This window comes from Spermophilus citellus (assembly GCF_964194105.1).
Source record: "Spermophilus citellus genome assembly, chromosome: 9".
NCBI classification, from domain to species: Eukaryota; Metazoa; Chordata; class Mammalia; order Rodentia; family Sciuridae; genus Spermophilus; species Spermophilus citellus.
In genome coordinates, this window is record NC_138191.1 from 11,815,236 (window position 1) to 11,834,839 (window position 19,604).

General features: G+C 42.8%; 1 protein-coding gene across 1 annotated transcript; it reads right to left on the reverse strand.

Moving 5' to 3' along the window:
• Positions 1 to 375: 375 nt before the first annotated feature.
• Positions 376 to 18,894, reverse strand: CD48 (CD48 molecule). The gene is made up of 4 exons (XM_081307386.1): positions 18,697 to 18,894; positions 9,027 to 9,338; positions 4,716 to 4,982; positions 376 to 2,484 (listed from the first exon to the last, which is right to left on the reverse strand). The coding sequence occupies exons 1-4, from the start codon at positions 18,785 to 18,787 to the stop codon at positions 2,390 to 2,392; spliced, it is 765 nt and encodes a 254-aa protein (XP_081163512.1). The 5' UTR covers positions 18,788 to 18,894; the 3' UTR covers positions 376 to 2,389.
• Between the last annotated feature and the right edge of the window lie 710 nt (positions 18,895 to 19,604).

Consider the following 19,604-nt stretch of genomic DNA (forward strand, 5'->3'; position numbering starts at 1 on the left):
CCTGTGTTCAATCCCTGGTACAAAACAAAAAGTAGAAAACTACAGTTAAGTTAGGGTTTGTTTGCTTGTTTATTTTGCCATAATAAGAATTGAGCCCAGGGGTGCTCTACTACTGAGCTACCTCCCTATTCCGCCCCCCTGCTTTTGGAAACAGCATCTCCCTAAGTTGCCTAGGTTGGCCTTGAACTTGTGCTACTCTTGCCGAGTTGCTGGGATTCATAGGCCACCATGTCCAGCCTTAAATTAGATTTTTGCAGCATTTGCACTCCTCTGGTAAGAACAAGATACAAATGCACGCACATGTTCAAAATATGAATTGAGTAATTTTAATGATTCCACATTAAAATTAAATGTTCTTGTATTTGTATTAAGACATATCACATTTCATAGACAATTCATGATGATTTAAAATTTTGATTTTCATTTCACTTTGACCAACATTAAATAACAAATAAAAATATCATCTCAAGCAGAAAGAGAAACTGTGGAAGAAAGGAAAATATTCATGTTTTAGTAACTTTTAATTTTTATTTATTTTTTCAGTATTGGGATTGAACTGAGGGGTGCTTTACCACTGAGCCACATCCCTATCCCTTTATAGTCTGTATTTTGAGACAGAGTTTCAGTGAGTTGATCGGGGCCTCCCAAGTCACTGGGATTCCAGGTGTGCACCACTTTGCCCTGTTGAAAGCATCAAATCCACACAATGTTTTTAATCAAGGTCTTCCATTATAAGCAGGAAGGAGTCTCTCCCCCCAGGACCACTACTGCATAACTCCTAAGATTTTTGCTTTATATTCTCCTCTAAGACCACTCATGGACCTGGAGCTGGGAGGTCAGCCAAGGATGTCCTTTCCCTTCAGGGAAACTGCCCACCACTTCTTATACCAGACTGGCCTCCCCTTTCTCTCCTTTTACTGGCTGCAAAGATGCCCTCCCCTCCACACCCCATCTCTTCTGTGGTGTTCACCAAACCCTTTCATTTCCCCTTGAGGTCAGCAGAAAATCTCCTTCTTCCGGCTTCCTTTGCAGCTAGCTGGGGTCACATGACTGGTTTTGGCCACTAGCAAGTGAGAAGAATTGATGTGACAGGAAGTGAGGGAGCCTGGGAAATGGAGTTTTGTAATACAGGGAGCCTGGGAAATGGAGTCCTGTAATGCAAGGAGTCTGAGTGTGAGCCATTGCTTGGAAAGCGACTACTTGGTCTGCATTGCATTTGCAAGATAAGAAAGTCTGGGCCTGGCTTCCTAAAACACAGCTTTTCTCTCAGCCCCCTTATGGTCCCCCCCCCCCCCATCTCAGCTCACATCAGCCTGCATGCGTTCTCCAACTGGACTTTCTTGGGCTTCTTTCTGGAAATAGCACCCACTGTTTCCCCCTCATTTTTGTCAGTGGAAGAGGAGGTTTTCTTGGGAAAACATGTAGACACATGTGCACATATATGTGCTCATGCATACACACAGAGGAATTGAATAAAAGCACTTTCGGCAGGTGTGATGATGCATGCTTCTAATCCCAGTGACTACAGAGGCTGAGGCAGGAGGAGTGCAAGTTTGAGGACAGCCTGGGAAAGTTAGTGAAACCCTGTCTCAAAATTTAAGAAGTAAATAAATAAAAGAGGCTGGGGTGGTAGAATGCCCTCAGGTTCAATGCCCAGTACACAAAGATGGTTTCATTAGATCCTGTGATACAACTAAGATTTGAAACGTTGTTCACCCAGCTACAATGGTGACAAAAGAAGGGAAGAACTCGGGTCACTCTCCATGAGCAGGCTGGAGACAGGGAACCCCAGGAATCTTGGCATGGATGTTGGAGTAAAGATCAGAAGTAGTACAATTTACCTCTCAACTGTGCTGACCCATAGACACCTGTGTGTCACTCTTCTTTTGTGTGTCCTCTTTCCAGTCTGCCCAGGCTGGTGGAACCAGCACTATTAGATTTGGAACAATTTCAGGAATTTAAATGGTCACACCGAATGTTTATTTAAACCGTAAGAAAACGTTCATAGGGTTGAGGATGTAGTTCTGTGGTAGAGCACTTGCCTACCGTATGCAAGGCCCTAGGTTCAATCACCAGCACCACAAAAAATATATATATAAATAAGTAAAAACAACAAAATAAAAACATCACAGGATGATCATGTTGTTTTGGTGGAAAGAATGCATATGTATGTATCCATGGATGTGTGTTGAAAAACAATGATGAAATATAACATAAAATATTTACCAGAGATTTTTTTTACAAAAAAAAAATTCATTGAGAATCTTCAAAGATGCTTCCACAAAAACACTTTGTCTCATCCCGTGTAACCAGAGCTCCTGTCCTAGTTAAGAGCATGGTTGCTGATGAAGGTAAGATCCAGTGGCCTTGAAGTTTCACTCTTGAATTATTAGAAGAGTTCATAGTGAGTAAGTAGGAAGCCAGCAGCAGTGGGTACCATGACCATCCACCAACTTACGATCCAAGTTATTTCAGAGGATCTGGCTGAAAGAGCAAAGAAACCCCAAACATTAAGGTGTCTTGGTTAATGCGTTGAGAAGGGGCAGGAGCACTGGGATATTGGCATGGAAAGTAGTAAATTAAAGAAAAAAGTTTCCTCCCTAAATCTAATCTCAGTGTGCCTGGGGCATCCTCTTCCTCTCAAGAGTTCAATTCCTCCAGATGTAAAGTGTAAAGCACACAGAAATCCTTTAAATATCACTAACTTAGCTGAATCCTGTGTTTGAAGTTTCCCTTGGCATAATGGGGCTGGAAAAGGCTGAGCCCATATACTTGACAGCAAAGAGACTGGACAGAACTTCAGGCCTAGACAGGTGAGGCTGTAATGCTAGGCACAGCTGACTTCGGGGAAGGCTTTGTTCCTCCACCCCAATAACCATCTGTGCAAAAAGATGGAACGAAAAAGGAAAGGTTGGGCTGGGGTTGTGGTTCAGTAGTAAGGCGCTTGCCTAGCACATGTGAGGAACTGGGTTTGATCATCAGCACCACCTAAAAATGAAAATAATAAAGATATTGGGTCCGTCTACAACTAAAAATATTTTTAAAAAAGGAAAGGAAAAAGGATTTAAAAAGAAGGGGAAGAAAGGAAGGAGAAGTCATAAGAAAGGGGAGATGAATAGAAAAATAGGAAAATGAGGTTAGGAGTACTTTCTAGGGTAATTTGGATGGCTAAAAAGGGACGAAACTGATTTAGCCCTCCACCCCCCATGGGCACATGATTGCTGTTATCCCTCTGCAAATGAGCAGCCATTCCATTCTATAAAGGACAGGACTGTGCCTCTTTCTTTTTTGGATCTCCACAGGTGGTATTGATATGAAAGTGGTGTTGGGATTGCCCAGCCAAATTGTGATCTCATGGTCAGACAGCGACCTGTCACACTGGGTCTGGGGTGGCAGAAGAGCAGGGCATTTTAGGACATGTTAAAAAGACATGTCCAGTTAGCTGGAAAGAAGAAAGAAGAGCGGTCAGGTCCCATAGCCCACCTGTAAGAACAGAGTAATCAGTGGAGGGGAGACTGAGCCCAGGAAGATCACAAAAGAATAGGAACCAGGATCCCTGGGAATGAATGGATTATCATTTCTGTCTTTAGGAAGGACATAACTTGTCTGGGTATGTAGCTCAGTTGGTAGAGTGCTCGCCTAGCTTGCACAAGGCCCTGGGTTCAATCCCCAGCACCACCACCATCAAAAAAAAAAAAAAGACATAACTTGGAGAAGCTAAGTAATTCATTAATAGCTGAGGATCACAGGTGAACATCAGCACCACAGGTATGAGTTATTCTGGAAGAATATGTATACAGGGGCTCAGGGATATCACTTTAGAGGCATGGAGGGTACGGGGCCCAGAGTGCTGGAGATTGTGATCTTATTAAGTTGTCTCCATAATTGAAGGGAATGAACCTCATTCAGCCACTTTTCATTGAGGACTCATCAATCATGATGTGAGGTAGGTTATATGTATTGTCTTATTCCTTATCACATCATGAGGTGAGAACAATGATTTTATCTTCAAGAAAGACACAACTTGGGGGAAGCTAAGTAATTTGTTTATAGCTAGTAAATGGTAGTGTCAGGATTGACCTCAAGCGCGATCGACTCTAAAACCTTCAAGCTCAGCTGTCCCTGGATAACACCTGGGGAGGCCTGAGCTACAGCCAGGAGTGATACTCCAGAGTGGGTCCTCTCCAGAGACACAGAGGAATCGGAAACATAAAACTCAGAGTTTGCATTTCTATCCTCATCCAAGAACCCAAACGGGGCAGAGTCTCCACCTAAGGGAGAGGCTCTCAGTCCTGTTGGAGAGCCCCTCTCCTGCTCACCCCCCATTTCCTTCTTGCCTTGAAGCTTTAGGCTCTTGCTCGACAAAGCCTGGACAGCTTTCCATCTGTCCTCCCTGCTCACCCTTATGTTTCAGACTGTCCTACAATTAGCCGGGCTTCAGACTGTGTATCATGAGAGTGGAGCGGGGTGGGGAGCATCAGAGATCTTATGCTAAATGCCCTTGGCATCCAAGGATGTTGAGCTTCACAAAAGTGAGGTGAACGAACTGAGAGGTGGAGGCAGAGTCCGGAGTAGAACCCAAGTCTCCCAGACACCTCCGGGGTTCTCTACCACATTCTGTGCCAGAGGGCTCAGTAGATCCCCCACCTGCCCTCATGAAAAAGACAACTGGTCACCCTGTGCCCATCTCAGCTCCTGGGGACATCATTTCTTACCTAAAGTACAGGGCGGAATGAAGTAGACCGTATCGTTCTTGCTGCTTACAGGATTGCTGGCTTTGCAGGTGTAAAACCTGGACTGGTTTTGTGGATTAACAGAGACTTCAAGCACCTTTTTCTGGAACTCATTTGAAAAGGGCCCTGAGTCCCCATACCAAACATAGCTGGCTGACTCGTCCTGTATCACACATGACAAGTTCAGGTAACAATTGCCGTTTACTTCTTCTGCCTTCTTAATTTCTATGACGGGCTCAGGAACAGGGTCTGAAAATGAGGAGGATATCATGGGACAATGAATTGAGGCTTTTTTTTTCTTTTCTTTTCTTCTTCTTCTTCTTCTTCTTCTTCTTCTTTTTTTTTTTTTTACAGCAACGGTTTAGCCAACCATACAAAGTACAAGGGGAACCCAGGAGGGCTGGTGAGGGCCACAGGAGAAAAGCAGTGGAGAAGAGGGTCCTACAGAGGGAGCCAGTGAGCAACTTGGACCTCTGGAGGCTTCAGGGGCTACAACTTCTTGAGTTCTTCTGGCTCCAGGAGGGGGAGCCAGAGTCCATTACATGCAGTCAGGAACAAGTGGGGTGATGTCTGAGACAAAATGCCCAGCAGAGATCAGCTGGGGTCAGACCTGGGATCCCAACTGTCCCAGATGTTCAGCCTGGTACCCCCATTTTTTGGTGTGTGACACTGGATATTGAACTCAGGGTCTCTACCACTGAGCTACATATCCCCACCTCTTGTTATTTATTTATTTAATTTTGGGCTAGGGTCTCTCTAAGTTGCTGAGGCTGGCCTTGAACTTGTGATCCTCCTGCCTCAGGCTCCCAAGTTGCTGGAATTACAGAGGGGTGCCACCATGCACTTTGGGCCCAATCTGTCCTTCCAAAATTCTCCGGTTCAGACTTTGGGAGAGTCCTGAGGTAAGGGATACCAACGAGCATGTGACTTTACACAACCACCCAGGGGAAATTCCATCAGTCCTCCCTGCTCACCCTTATGTTTCAGACTGTCCTACAATCAGCCAGGCTTCAGACTGTGTATCATGAGAGGCCTCTAGCAGAGCTACAGAGAATTTTCTGTAACCCCCAGCATGTGTCAGTGGTATTTGGTCTATAAACTCTTATCTCAGCGTCGAGTATAGTGTTTGCCACATAGCAGGGTTGGATAGGTGGATGGATGAAGAGATGGATGGATGGATGGAGCAGTTTTGGAGACAAGAAACAAAACACTAGCTTTGAAGTAAGGCCAGCCTGGGTCCTGGACGTGACTCTGGTGGAGTGACACTGAGTAATGGAGTTAACTCCCTTGAGCTCATCTGTAAAATGACTCAACCTCATCTTACCAGTGTCAGTGACGACACGTGCTATGGTCCATGGAGAAGTGCTTTTCACAGCGTGTGGATATTGCACACATGCTAAAGGTCCTATTAGTATCACTCTTGCTGCCAAATGTGGTGAGAGGTAATCCCTGCATCTGGTCCTGCAGAATCAGTGCAGGTCAGACCCCATAGGATTAAAATGTGGCAGAGAATTTACCTGACCAGAGCTTGTCTCTGGGTTGTATGTGTGAGGACAATATAGAAACTACCAATTTGGCCCCCTGCACTCAAATTTCAGCTCCTCCACAGAGCCCTCTTGGGTTGTAGGACTTCCCCCTACAGGCTACACTGAGCAATCTGTATACCGCGTTTACACCATTTCCTGTGTTCTAGCCTCCCCACTCAGACTCCTTCCTCATTTCCTCCCACAAACAGCACAGCCCTGGGCAGCCAGGGTGGTCTGGATCCAGCCCCCTGTGAGTGATCATGGACGCCTGGGCTGAACTGAAAGATGATTCTTTATGCTAATCACACCCTGGGGATCTCACCTTCAGACAGAGTGTGCTGGAGCTAAACCATTTGTGATTTTGTAGGAACTCTGAAAATTTGCAATTTCTTCAAAAAATTTTGAAAAACTTTAGTCACTTGGAATCAGCTGAGTGTGGGAAGGAGGGGGGGTGTTTACATCACAAAAATTACAGAGTTTGGTAAATGGTACATACAGGGGCCTTTAATTTTTGTTTATTCTGTGTCCTTGGCTGGTTTACCCGAAACACCACGGTAAGAGACTTTCCCCTCCCAAGGACCTCCTGAATTTTCAAGCCATATGAGATGGAGGAAGTGAATGAGAGGGGAATGTGGCCTCTTAGATCTGGGGGAACCACTGGGCTGGTGGGACGTGAATATATACAACACTCCTCATCTGCACTATGTCAGCAGTAAAAAGTTTTTTTTTTTTTTTAAATTTCTCATTATCCATTTTGATCCTTATAACACTCTAAAAGGATAATATAACTGTCATCATGATATGATGAGGAGCCAAGGCTCTGTATGAATATCCCCTTGGATATGGGTGGGGCCCCTCTTCTGCAATAATTGCCCACTCCACGCCATGGACGCCCCCTGAGAACCACATTTCTACATCAGATACACAGACACGTAGATCAAAAACACAGACCCAAATCAAGCTGGATAAATCAGCTTTTCTCTCATTAAATTCACTGAGAATTTAAACCCAGCGTTAAAAAAAAAAAAGTCTAAACTTTGATAAGTCAGGTTAATGGCAGGAATCCATAGGCACAGCCATAGACTCCTGAACTTGGGGAATCTGGGCTGACACGGTTCTCAGTCTTCCTCCTCTTCTGTCCCACTTGATTCAGTTACACTGCGTGAATTACTTTAAATAGATCTGGTTTCTTAAAATAACTTCTCCTTTCTTAAGGGACAGAGAATTGGTTTCTGTAACTTACCATGAAAAGGATCTTACCTAATATGGGCACAGAGATATTAAGATAATTTTCCAAATCACAAAGCTAGTAACCGACCTGAGATTATTTTTGTTTTGATGGATGCATAAGGGTGTATGTATATATATATATATATATACACACACAGTATGATAATTTGATACCTGTGTGAAACATGTAATGATCAAAGCAGATAATTAGCATCCATCTTCTCAAATACTGGTCATTTCTATATGTTTGGGAAACTCTGAACTCTAGTTATTTTGAAATATTTCATAAGTTGTTGTAGACTCCAGTTACCCTACTTAGCTGTATGACGCTAGGACTCATTCCTCTTATTTAACAATATTTTGGTATTTATTATCAACCTCTCTCTATCTCTTCTCTCCCTGCCCTTTCTAACATCCAAGGGCCACTATTCCACTCTTTCTTTTTTCTTTCTTTCTGTGTGTGTGTGTGTGTGTGTGTGTGTGTGTGTGTGCATGCACGCGTGCACACTGGGGATTGAACCCAGGGCATCACACATGCTAGGCAAGCGCTCCACCACTGAGCTAAATCCCCAGCCCTCTATCCTCTGCTTCTATGAGATCAACACCCCCTGCCCTCCAGTGCTGGGGACCAAACCCAAGGGCGCTTTAGGTCCAAGGTCACATTCCTAGCCCTTTTTATTTTTTTGTTTTGAGAAAGTGTCTCACTGTGTTGCCCAGACTGACCTTGAATTTGTGATCCTACTGTCTCAGGCTCCCAAGTTGCTGGGATTACAGGCACGCACCACCATACCAAGATGAGTGAGAGCATGTGGTATTTCTCTTTCTGTGCCTGGCTTATTTCACTTAACCAGAGTTTGAATCCAGATCTGTCTCAGTTCTTATTGTCCATACACTGGTTAGCTTGGAGCTATAAGTGGAAGTTTTTGTTATACTCATTCTGATAGGTAAGAGACTCTCCATAATATTCCTGTTCTGTCCTTCAGCTCTTGTATCTTTTTACATGAGTCTGAAGAAGTCCAAGTTCAGAGATAAAAATTAAGATGAGTTCAGAACAGATTTGGGTGGATTACAGGAAAAGGTGAAGGAAATAGGAAATAACCTACTGTTTTCTTTCTCTTAGGTTCACTTCACATTTTTTTTTTAAATTTTGGGGTACCAGGGATTGAACCCAGAAGCACTTTTTATTTTTAATTGTTAGATTTTGAAACAAGATCAAAGTTGCTTAGCATCTCACTAAACTGCTGAGGGTGGCTTTGAACTTGTGATCCCCTCCTGTCTCAGCCTCCTGAGTCACTGGGATTACAGGTGTGTGCCACCTTGCCAGGCTCAGATGAGGTTTTAAATATCCTATGGCCACCAATTTTAGGGCTTTCTGGCTCAGGCTTACCCCCAAGTAGAACTGGCTCTGGGAGGACATGAATTCAGCCTTCCCTGAGGTTTTTTTCTTCTCTTTGTCCCGGAAAGCATCACCATGACTCTCAGGAAGTCTCCCTGTGGTTTACTGGAGTAGGAACTTGCCCTGGTTCCCACAACTCACCAAGTACCTGCAGGGGTATCTTCCATTCCTGCTCTTTGCCATCGTCTTTCGACACTCTTAAGATGTAGGTACTGCTATCCTCTTTCTGTACTTGATGGATGTGCAGATGCGCGGGACTTTGAGGATCCAGGAGGATTCTGAGCTTCAGTGGAGACTTGTAGTAGGTAGGAGAGGACGACACATACCATTCTACAATCTTTTGTTGGGGGTTGTAAAACCAAATTAGTTGCTTGTAGTTACCCAGTAAATCTTCGGGGATTTGCAGACTCACATTGCTGCCAGAGACCACCGTCTTTCCAGGCATTGAAGGATCTGCCAATGAAAACCAGAGACCCACCTTAGAGGAAGCAGTACCCCCCAGTGGCCCAGGCTTTCGCTTGGGCTGGTGGACCAGGGAAGAAGGAGGGAATTTCTGCTTGGGGGATAATGAGTATGATTTTTGTCAAAGGTACTCGACCCAGAATCAGGAATCCAGTGGCAGTTGCGGCTTGAGATGCTGAGTTGGCCTTGGGTCTCTCCCTTCCTTTCATACCAGTAAATTTTCAAATAAATTGACGAAAAATCACATCCCTTCTTTGGGTTTGGGTTTCGTGTCAGTTCAATCTAGTTCAATAAGCATTATGTTCATCTCTAGAGGTGTAGACATAAGCAATACATATTTCTATCCTGAAAGATTTAACACCCTTCAGGATAGACCCAAAAAATTATTACCAAAATTATCCTGATGTGTAAATATCTTTGGATATGACAACAAAGATAAATACAAAGTGTTAGGGAATCTGCCCCTGTCCACGGAGTAGGGGTAGAGGATGGAGGAAATCCTAGGGAAGTCTCTTTTGGAGAAGATGACCACAAGGATGAGTCAAAGAACGTTTAAAAGGCAATATTTGTTGAGTACCATGTATTGGGCACCGTTTGAGGCATTTGGGATACATCAATGAATTAAACAGCAAAGATCCTTAAGCTAGCATTAGAACAAGCAATAAATATGATAACTAAATACATTATATAGTATATGGTAGGTGGTAGTAGTTTTTATAACAAAAGAGGAACCTAGAATAGAGTAAGGGGAGCTACGAGTACTAGTAGAGGTTGGGAGGGGAGATGTTATTTACTAGATGATGAGTAGGTCACATCTGAGCAGAGACTTAAAGAAGGAGAGAGAAAACCAGGCAGACATCTTGGGTAAGAGTAAAATAGGTAGAGGGAAGAGCTACAGCCAAGGCCCTGTGGTGGTGGTGGTGGTGGTGGTGGTGGTGGTGATGGGGTGTCTGCCATATTTAAACAACAGCAAGGGGGTCAGAATAGAAGGTACAGAATGAGCCAGGGGAATGGGTGTTGGGACAGTCACAGGGAAAGTTGGGATTGGGGAGAGTGGATAAAGATATTTTCATTTTATTGATAATATTTTGCTCTGTTTTTTTAATTCCCTGTAAAAGTGGCTTATATATCATATGGCATTTAATTTATTTTGAAGTAAGTTGTTAGATGGTAAGAAAGTGGAGACCATTTATGCCAACTATATTTGACAACATTTGGATGGAGGCAGAATTACTGTGAAAGGGATGAAACTGAAGTTTTGGGGTCTCTTGTATGGCCCTAGAGGGGCCCTAACAGTGTATTTATGTCTTTATAAACAGAAATAATTGGACCACTCCCTGTTTCCAGTCTTTTTTCGTCACATTTCTACTTGTGCTGGGTGGTGTCGTGCTTGTAGTTATTTGGAATCTGGCTAAGGGGAACTAGAACTGGGGGATGTTTTGTCTGAACTCCGTGGGGTATATTTGTGTGGTTCAGACCATTCTGTGCAAGGTCACTGCCAGCTACGCTGATGAAGGAAGAAGTGGCACAGAGGAACATTGCGGCTGGGCCCTGCCCTGCTTCCTGTGCCAGGCCAGCTGGCAGACGATACAAGGGAAGTAGAGGAAAGACAAGGATTGACGTGATCAATAGCCAGAGCTATTCTGTGGCAAAGTGTTATAGAAACATGAAGTCACTTAACTAATTAAAATTATAATGCCATTTTTTCTGGCTTTTTGTGATTTATGACATATTTGTCCATTTTAAAAAATTTGTCGTTTGTTGGAATTTATTTTTTTTCATTCAAACTTAATTGGTTTTTGTTCCCAAATGTATTTACAGTTTTGTTAATTTTTTTTCACAAGGATACTCCATATTATGTAAGACTTAGGTTCTACAGGAGGAAGAAAAGATGATAGCTAGAGGGTGGAAGGTGAAGGGAGGTCTGAAAAAAGAGGAATGAAAATTATGTATATGGAGTCTGGGAAAGAGCTGCAAAGCAGTCTGGGAAAGAGTTGCAAAGCAGTCTGGGAAAGAGTTGCAAAGCAGTCTGGGAAGGAGCTGCAAAAACAAATATTAAAGGTAGATAAAAGGAGGAACACTTCCTACATCATTCTGTTATCGTACACCATCACACAGACACTTAGTCATCTCATTCAACAACGTATATACCTAGCTGTTCACTTCCCACATGTCTGTCATTTCCAAAAATATCTTCGTCAACCACTAAAAGATAAAAATATCTGTGTCCCAGGGCTTTTAAGATGCATTCCTCCTTCATTTCTGGATCCATTCATCCTTCCAATTATCCATCTGTCAATTCATCAGACATTCATTGGATGCCTACCCTGTCCTGGTACCTAGGCACACACAGGTAGGCATTCATTCTCACAGTGCTTCTGATTGGTCCAGTCCTCTGACAGAATTGATTCAGTCCAAGCAACAGTCATTGCACAACCACAGTGTGCCTGGCGCTGTGCTCTGATATGAGCAATGCAGATGGAGGTTCTGGCCTCTTACACCATACAGTCTAAAAAGACATTCTCTCAAGGATTTTTAAATCACTAGACATGTCTTCCAGACTCTCATTATTGCCTCCATGGACAAAATTCCCACTCCCCACACTCATTGAGAACTGCTGGCCTAGGTCATTTTTGTCAAATTCTACAAGAAGTCTCAGACATATGCTCAGGAGATGGAATGTTTCAAGGTCTGACATCGTGACAAATAGTCAGCATTCATTTCAATATGTCAGGAGTGCTGAGATGCAAACATGTGTGGGATGTTGCATCTTCCGTCTCTCCGTGGCTAACCGTTCTAGAAAGGCTGACTTAGTGATTGGCTGTGACTTCTTACTGAGAAATAAGAAACTGGTAATTGGTGATTGAATTCTTCCTTTGCCTTCCTAACAATTTTGTCTTTTAAATGGTAGGTGAAGCAATCTTAAAGGAAAGAAGAAAAATAAATCCTACTATTCTGATTGAATGGAAACAGAATAAAGCAGTTGGTGATGTGTCTGGATGCTTAGGATGAAAGTTATAATGTTGACCTGCAACTTTTAGTAGCAACAGAAGCAGCTCCTGACTATGCCCAACCCCTGCTTCTGGTCTGTAGGGAAGTAGAATTATAAGAGGCTAAACTGTGGAACCAACCTAGTCGTCCTTCAGTATATAGATGAATGAATAAAAAAATGTGGCATATATAGACAATGGAATTTTACTCAGCAATAAAAGAGAATAAAATCATTGCATTTGCAGGTAAATGGATGGAGGTGGAGCAGATAATGTTAAGTGAAGTTAGCCAATCCCCAAAAAACCAAATGTCGAATGTTTTCTCTGATATAAGGAGGCTGATCCATAGTCAGGTACGGAGAGGGAGCACGGGAGGAATAGAGGAACTCTAGATAGGGCAGAGGGATGGGAGGGGAAGGGAGGGAGCAGGGGGTTAGAAAGGATGGTGGAATGTGATGGACATCGTTATCCAAAGTACATGTATGAAGACACGAATTGGTGTGAACATACTTTGTATACAACAAGAGATATGAAAAATCATGCTCTATATGTGTAATATGAATTGTAATGCATTCCACTGTCATATATAAATAAAAAATAATAAAGAAAAAGGAAGCCTTAATCTTGTAACAGAAAAACCACCCAGGAAAGAGAAGGGGGTGCTAAACAGCAAGTTTTAATTACTCTAGATACAAGTCTTGTGTTTCTAGTGAAACTTTAAGGAAGAAAAAAAAGAGGTGAATCATAAAGATATTGATGTGGCATTATCTGGAGCTCTCTAGTGATATCAGATATTTAAAAATTCTTTCAAACCCTTTTAGGAAGCAAGTTGTCAATGGCTATCAAGACCCTAGATTTGTGACTTGGGTGACAAAATAATCAGGCTGCTATTTCCTGAGAGAGGTGATATAATGAGTTTAATGGGTATTATTGCAATGGAATCTAAAGGTAAGGAAGGAGAAATCAGAGAAATGAGCAATTCTTTCAAGACATTTCTGTGTGAAAGGGAAGGATAATATAGAGCATTGAGTAAAGGACATTGCATGGAAGGTAAGATCATTTTTGTTTTTTTTGTTTTGCTTTGTAGGAAAGGAAATGCCTTGAGCTAAGACGGTCATGGGATAAAGCCAGTGGAGGGAGAGGCCTGCAGGAAAAGGAGGGGACAGATAGGTCCATGAGAGAGTTTCTGGTCTCTCATGGACCAGAGCAGCCACAGAGAAATTTTAAGCAGAAGAGTGAAATAAACAGTCAGTTTAGAAAATGAATACCAATGATAGTAAGTAGAATAATCTAGAAAGAATGGAGTCAAAGGGAAGTCAAGACAGATGGTCATTGTGGTATTGGTTATAAAAGAAAATGAAAGGCTGGCAATTGGGATGATGGAATGGGACCTATTTAAGAGGTATTTTTGAAGGTGGAACTAATAGAATTAATTCATTGGATGTGAGAAGCAAGGGAAAGAAAGGTATTGAGAATAACTCCCAGAATTCTGGCTCAAGCAACCAAAGGCAAGAGCTTCTCAGGGCTCAGCACAACATGGAAGACACAGATCTTGTTTGGGGAGTGGGGAGACCTTATCCTCTGAGGGAAAAGGGAGGAAAGAAGATAGTCGAGAAGTTTCCAGTTTGGAAATGGTGGACAGAAAGCTGAAGGGCTTTCTGCCTAATAATCTCTAAGCCACTTCCTCCTCCATCAAAGAGGCAAGTTCTTTACTGGGAAGCACAAGACAGAGGTCAGATACTTTGAAGATGGGGGTGAAAGTTTGAAGTGGCCACTGTGGGAAATAAGAGAGAGACTTGATCAGGGCCAGCAGGATGAGTCTGAAAGCCCAGCTCAGCTGAAAGAAAGACTTCTGACTTGCTCCATCTCCTTCTGTCCATCCACCTCTGTAGACACAGTAGGTATGTCACTTATCCACTATTCCCTTATCTACAGAGTGAGCACTCACTACAGGCCAACCTCCCGGCACATATAATAGGTGGATATAGCTCTTTCCCTTAGGACCTTCCACTCAAGTGAACAGAGGGAATAAGGTGATTCCACCATTGCTGAGAAGAGTTAGGATGAGGAAAATGCAGGCCTCTAAGGAGCACATAAAAGAAAAACATCACTGGAGTTTGGGGGTCAGAAATGACTTCTGTAGAAGTGAATTAACATCAACAGGATTAAGCCAGGGAAAGGATAAGAGCCTGCAATAGTAGGTGTTCCAACCAGAGGAGGAAAGGAAAAAAAAAGTCTCAAATGCTTAAAGACCACAAAAGCAAGACTCATTAAAGAGTTGACTAGGTGAGGGCAGGAGGCAGCTGTATTATGATGTGTGAGTTTTATACTCAAGAGTTTCTGGTCTCTCATGGACCAGAGCAGCCACAGAGAAGTTTAAGCACAAGAGTGAAATAAAAGTCAGTTTAGAAAACGAATACCAATGACAGTATGTAGAATAAGCTAGAAAGAATGGAGTCAAAGGGAAGTCAAAACAGATGGTCATTGTGGTATTGGTTATAAAAGAAAATGAATGGCTGGCAATTGGGATGATGGAATGGGACCTATTTAAGAGGTATTTTTGAAGGTGGAACTAATAGAATTAATTCATTGGATGTGAGAAGCAAGGGAAAGAAAGGTATTGAGAATAACTCCTAGAACTTTGGCTCGAGCAACCAAAGGCAAGGAATGGTGGAAGAGCAGTAAGTTTGATTATAGCAGTGTTTTTATTTTTTTTTTATTTTTTTTTTTTTACAGTTATTTACAAAACTCTTATTCTTTTTTTTTTTTTATTGGATGTTCACAACATTACAAAACTCATGACACATCATATTTCATAGATTAGAATCAATTGGGTTATGAACTCCCATTTTTACCCCAAATACAGATTGCAGAATCACATCGGCTACACATCATATAGCAGTGTTTTTAAAAGTCTAATTTTTTTTTTACAATCCTCCCATCAATAGACAGGGTTTGCATTCTCTCTCTCTGAGTCTGGATTGGCTTTGATAGCTGCATCAATGAACTGAATATAGAACTCTGACTTGCAAAACTAGATTACAAAAGACCATGCAGCCAGGTGCAGTGGCGCATGCCTTTAATCCTAGTGACTTGGGAGGCTGAGGCAGGAGGATTGCAAGTTTGAGGCCAGTCTCAGCAATTTAGTGAGACCTTGTCTCAAAATATAAAATGAAAAGGGCTGGAGATGTAGCTCAGTGGTGAAGCTCCCCTGGATTCAATCCCCATACCACTAAAAGAAAAAGAAAAAAAAAAGAATGAGAGAGAGAGAGAGACCATTTAGTGTTTGCCTGTTTCTCTTGGAACACACTCTAGGTGGCTTCAGCTGGGTGGTGACAGGCAGTCATGTGAATGAAGATGCCTTTGTGGTGCCCCTAAGACAACCAGGATCTTTCTGCAAATATATGAGAGGTCCTATGTGAGAAGCGCTGAGCACAGTTTGCCCATAGATCTGTGGACAAAATAATTGTGATTTTCTTATTTTTATATTTTGCAATATTGGGGATTAAACCCAGGGTGCTTTGCCAATGAGCTACACCCCCAGCCTCTTTTATTTTTTATTTTGAGACAAGGTCTCACTAAGTTATTGAGGCTGGCCTCTGGTTGCTTGAGCCAGAATTCTAGGAGTTATTCTCAATACCTTTCTTTCCCTTGCTTCTCACATCCAATAAATGAATTCTATTCAAACTGTGTGTGTGTGTGTGTGTGTGTGTGTGTCACAAATGCAGTTTCATCCCCCCCACACACACACTAAACTAAACTACACCTTCAGCTCTTTTATTTTGTTTTTTATTTTGAGACAGAATCTTACTACGTTGCCTAGGCTGGCCTCTAACTTGTGATCCTCCTGCCTCAGCCTCTTGGTAGCTGAGGTTACAGGTATGAACCACCAATCCTGGCTGCAATTTCACATTCTTTATATTATTTGATCTTGATATCGACCTCTCAAAGAAATGGGAAGCATGCTCTTATACCCATCATAGAGTTGAAGAAGCTGAGGCTGAAGCTTTATATTTTACCGAAAAATCCCATAGCATAGAACCCAGATAGAACATAGTTTTTCCAATTTCCATTATAGTGCGGTTTGTACTGCATCTTGCTAAGTGCTGTGGGAAGAAAAAAAAAATGTCCTCCAGCAGTGGAGGATACCCTGAATCAGAGAGCTTGTCTTGAAATTAGAGAGCTGAGAAACTCAAGTCTGAGGAGATCTGAGAGTGCTTCTCAGAGTTTTCCATAAAATCACTCCTCACTAGAAGAAGAAAACTACTTACTTCCTCTGGAATATAGAGATGTGTAGTCTAAAAGGAAGTTCTTTTAAGCAATTCATTCATTTATTGAACAATTATTTATTGAGCACTTGCTATATTCCAGACACTGTGCCAAGTTCAACAGCATTAACACCGAACACGATTCCTATCTTCATGAGGCTCAAGAACAGAGAACCAAACAAGCAATTCACAAACCATAATCTGGAATCTAAGGTTTTCAGGAAGAAATCATATGAAAATGGAAGCCAAAAGGGCAGGAAGAGAAGAGGGTGCAGAGAATTCTAGGTTGAACAAAAAGCTCAGAACTAAAAGGGAAGACAACTTTTTTTAAGGCATACAGAAAGATTAAGGTCAGCCTAAGTGTGTTTAATAGGACTAAAGTCAGAGAGTAGGGATTAGATGATCATCCGTAGGCATATTCTATGCGCAAAAGGATTTAGACTCATTGGCCTTTATCAAGATTCCCTGGGCTTAATCTCAGGAAAGCCTAATCATATGGGCACAGTTTGGAAGTTAGATCTGTGTGTCCTTGGAGAATTTCTTAATTTCTCTGAAATATAGCATTCTCGTCTGGAAAATGTAGACAATGATCATCACCTACAAATTTCTTACGGAAACTAAATGGAATACATTAAAAATGCCTACTGTAATGCCTGACACTCAGTAAGTATTCGATGTTAGTTTTAATTACTCTAAATTAGGGAAATGTATGATGCTAACCTAATCAAAACCAATGCTATCCGTTTGTTAGGAAGTGACAATTGCTATAACAAGAGAGAAAACTTAGAGAGGAAGCCAAATAGGCAAATGGGGTATAAGAGACTGGATCCAAGGCCCTCGGGTGTGGGGGGATGTCTGCCATATTTAAACCCAGCAGGGTGGCCAGGGCGGGTGGCGTGGAGTCAACAAAGGGAATGGATATCAGGAGGGAGACACAGTCAGAGAGAGGCCTGGGCCTGGCAGACACAAAGGTGTGTATATAGACCCCGAGGTAAGAGAGAGGGCACCTCTTTCAAGACAAACAGCAAAATTAAATTTAGAGATTAAGAAATTCTCCTAAAGTCGCAGATTGGGATCTAAACTTGGATGGCCAGGAAGGGCCTGAAGGAGCATGATTAGAATCCTGATAAAGATCGATGTATGGAAATTCCTTTGGGAATTCAGAATCAAAGGTCGTCTGTACATTTGGACTAAAGGAGAATAAATGGCCAGGAAGAAGATCCAACATGGAAAAGTCAGACAATGTCTAACTGTCAGGGTGTGTTTAACCAAAGAGAGTTCTGAAACACTCCAGTTCTCCTGGTAGTGTGGATCCCAGCAGTTGGATTAATACTTCATAACAGTCCCCACTCCAGAGCCCATGCCAGTGTCTGATACACTGAGTCAGCCCCAAGGGGTCCATATAATTACAAAAGGCCCTGAATATAGTATGTCCCTAGGTTTACAGAGAGAGTCACGAGAACCAGACCAGATCCAAAAGATTGCCCCCGCATCCCCCCTGCCCAGAAAGCCCTGTTTGAGGGACTGACTAGATTTTCTCCAGGTATTACTAACTCTTCTTCCAAAAAGTTGCATACCTTCCTAATTTTAGGATGCTTGTTGAACCTCTCCACACTGTTCATTGTTCTCATTTTTATGCATCATGGTGAGCACTAAAAACCTTTAAATGAAAACAACAACAACAAAACCCCTGAGATGCTAATGGGTGAAATAGCCAGAAAGACAGAAGCTTAACTCCTTCTTTGTGGCCCGGGAATTCCAGCACTAGAGGAAGAAAGATGGTCTGGAAGTGGTAACTGGAGAAACGAAAAGCAGCCCTGACCCTGAGCACACGAGGTGGTGAGCTTCAGCAGTCCTGACTTTTGTACGGCTTCCGGTGGCCTCAGGTCCTATTTTGGAATGACACCTAAGGCAAAGAGATGGAGCCCGATTCTCCAAAGCTAAGGAAGTCTCCCCAACCTTCTACGGGTACAGGAACGCCTGTTGCCTCAAAGACCAGACCCCACTTGCAGGGCTGAGCCGCGTCCCATCTCTCCTTTCCCGTCTGACCATGCTTTTGGTGCAGAGTCACAGGCAGTTGGTGGAAAGTACCTTGCATACTGGTCACCAGAAGAGACAACAGCAGTAACAGTCCTGGAGCCGGCCACCAGTTCCATCGCCAGGAGCGCACAATACTTTCCATCGATTTGCAGGATTGCTGGAGACAGCCAAGAGCCGGGCTAGAAAGAGACCAAAGGTAGAAAGGCAACTCAAAAAGCAAGGTTAGAGGAAAATACCCAATGAACTTTTCTCCACACCCAGTACACTTGCGGCAGAGGAGGGGCGGAAAGAAGAACAGGAAGTTTATGAGGTTTTTCATTTGAAAGCACCATGGCAACAGAATAAAATTTTAAAAAATATGTATTAGTGCTTTTCTAGCGGGGAGAAGATTCAGAGCTTCTACTGGTTCTCAGAGGGGTCAATGCTCAGAAGAAATGAAGGATGGTGATAAGTGCCCAGGAAGAAATCACTTTGATTAAATCAGGGGACGATACAAAGCAGATGCCTATCCAAGCATGATTAGGTCTCATTCGGAACAGAAAGTTAGACAATAACTGCCGCACCTGCCACCCCCAACTCTTCTGACCTTACGATAAATTCAGTTGGACCCTTTACATTGGCCTATCCACTGAACATTAGTGGAAGATTTCTTGGCCCAAGAGAATGGATTGCCCGCCTTTGTGGTCTGAGAAGTTTCAAACCCATTTCTCATTTCAATTCATTGAACCTAAATGGACGTTGAGAGGACACTTTGGGGGAACTCATGAGAAAAGCCACCGTCCCTGATAGACCGTATTTGTAGTCATTTCAGAACTGGGGATGTTTCTAATTCTCAAAATAGAGGTGGCCAATACAATGTGGCTATCCTCTCTCAATCTGGAAGCAATCACCTCTCAAAGAATCAGCAGAGGGGAAACCGGGTCAACCCAGTACCCGAAGCTGTGTACGACACCTTGGAT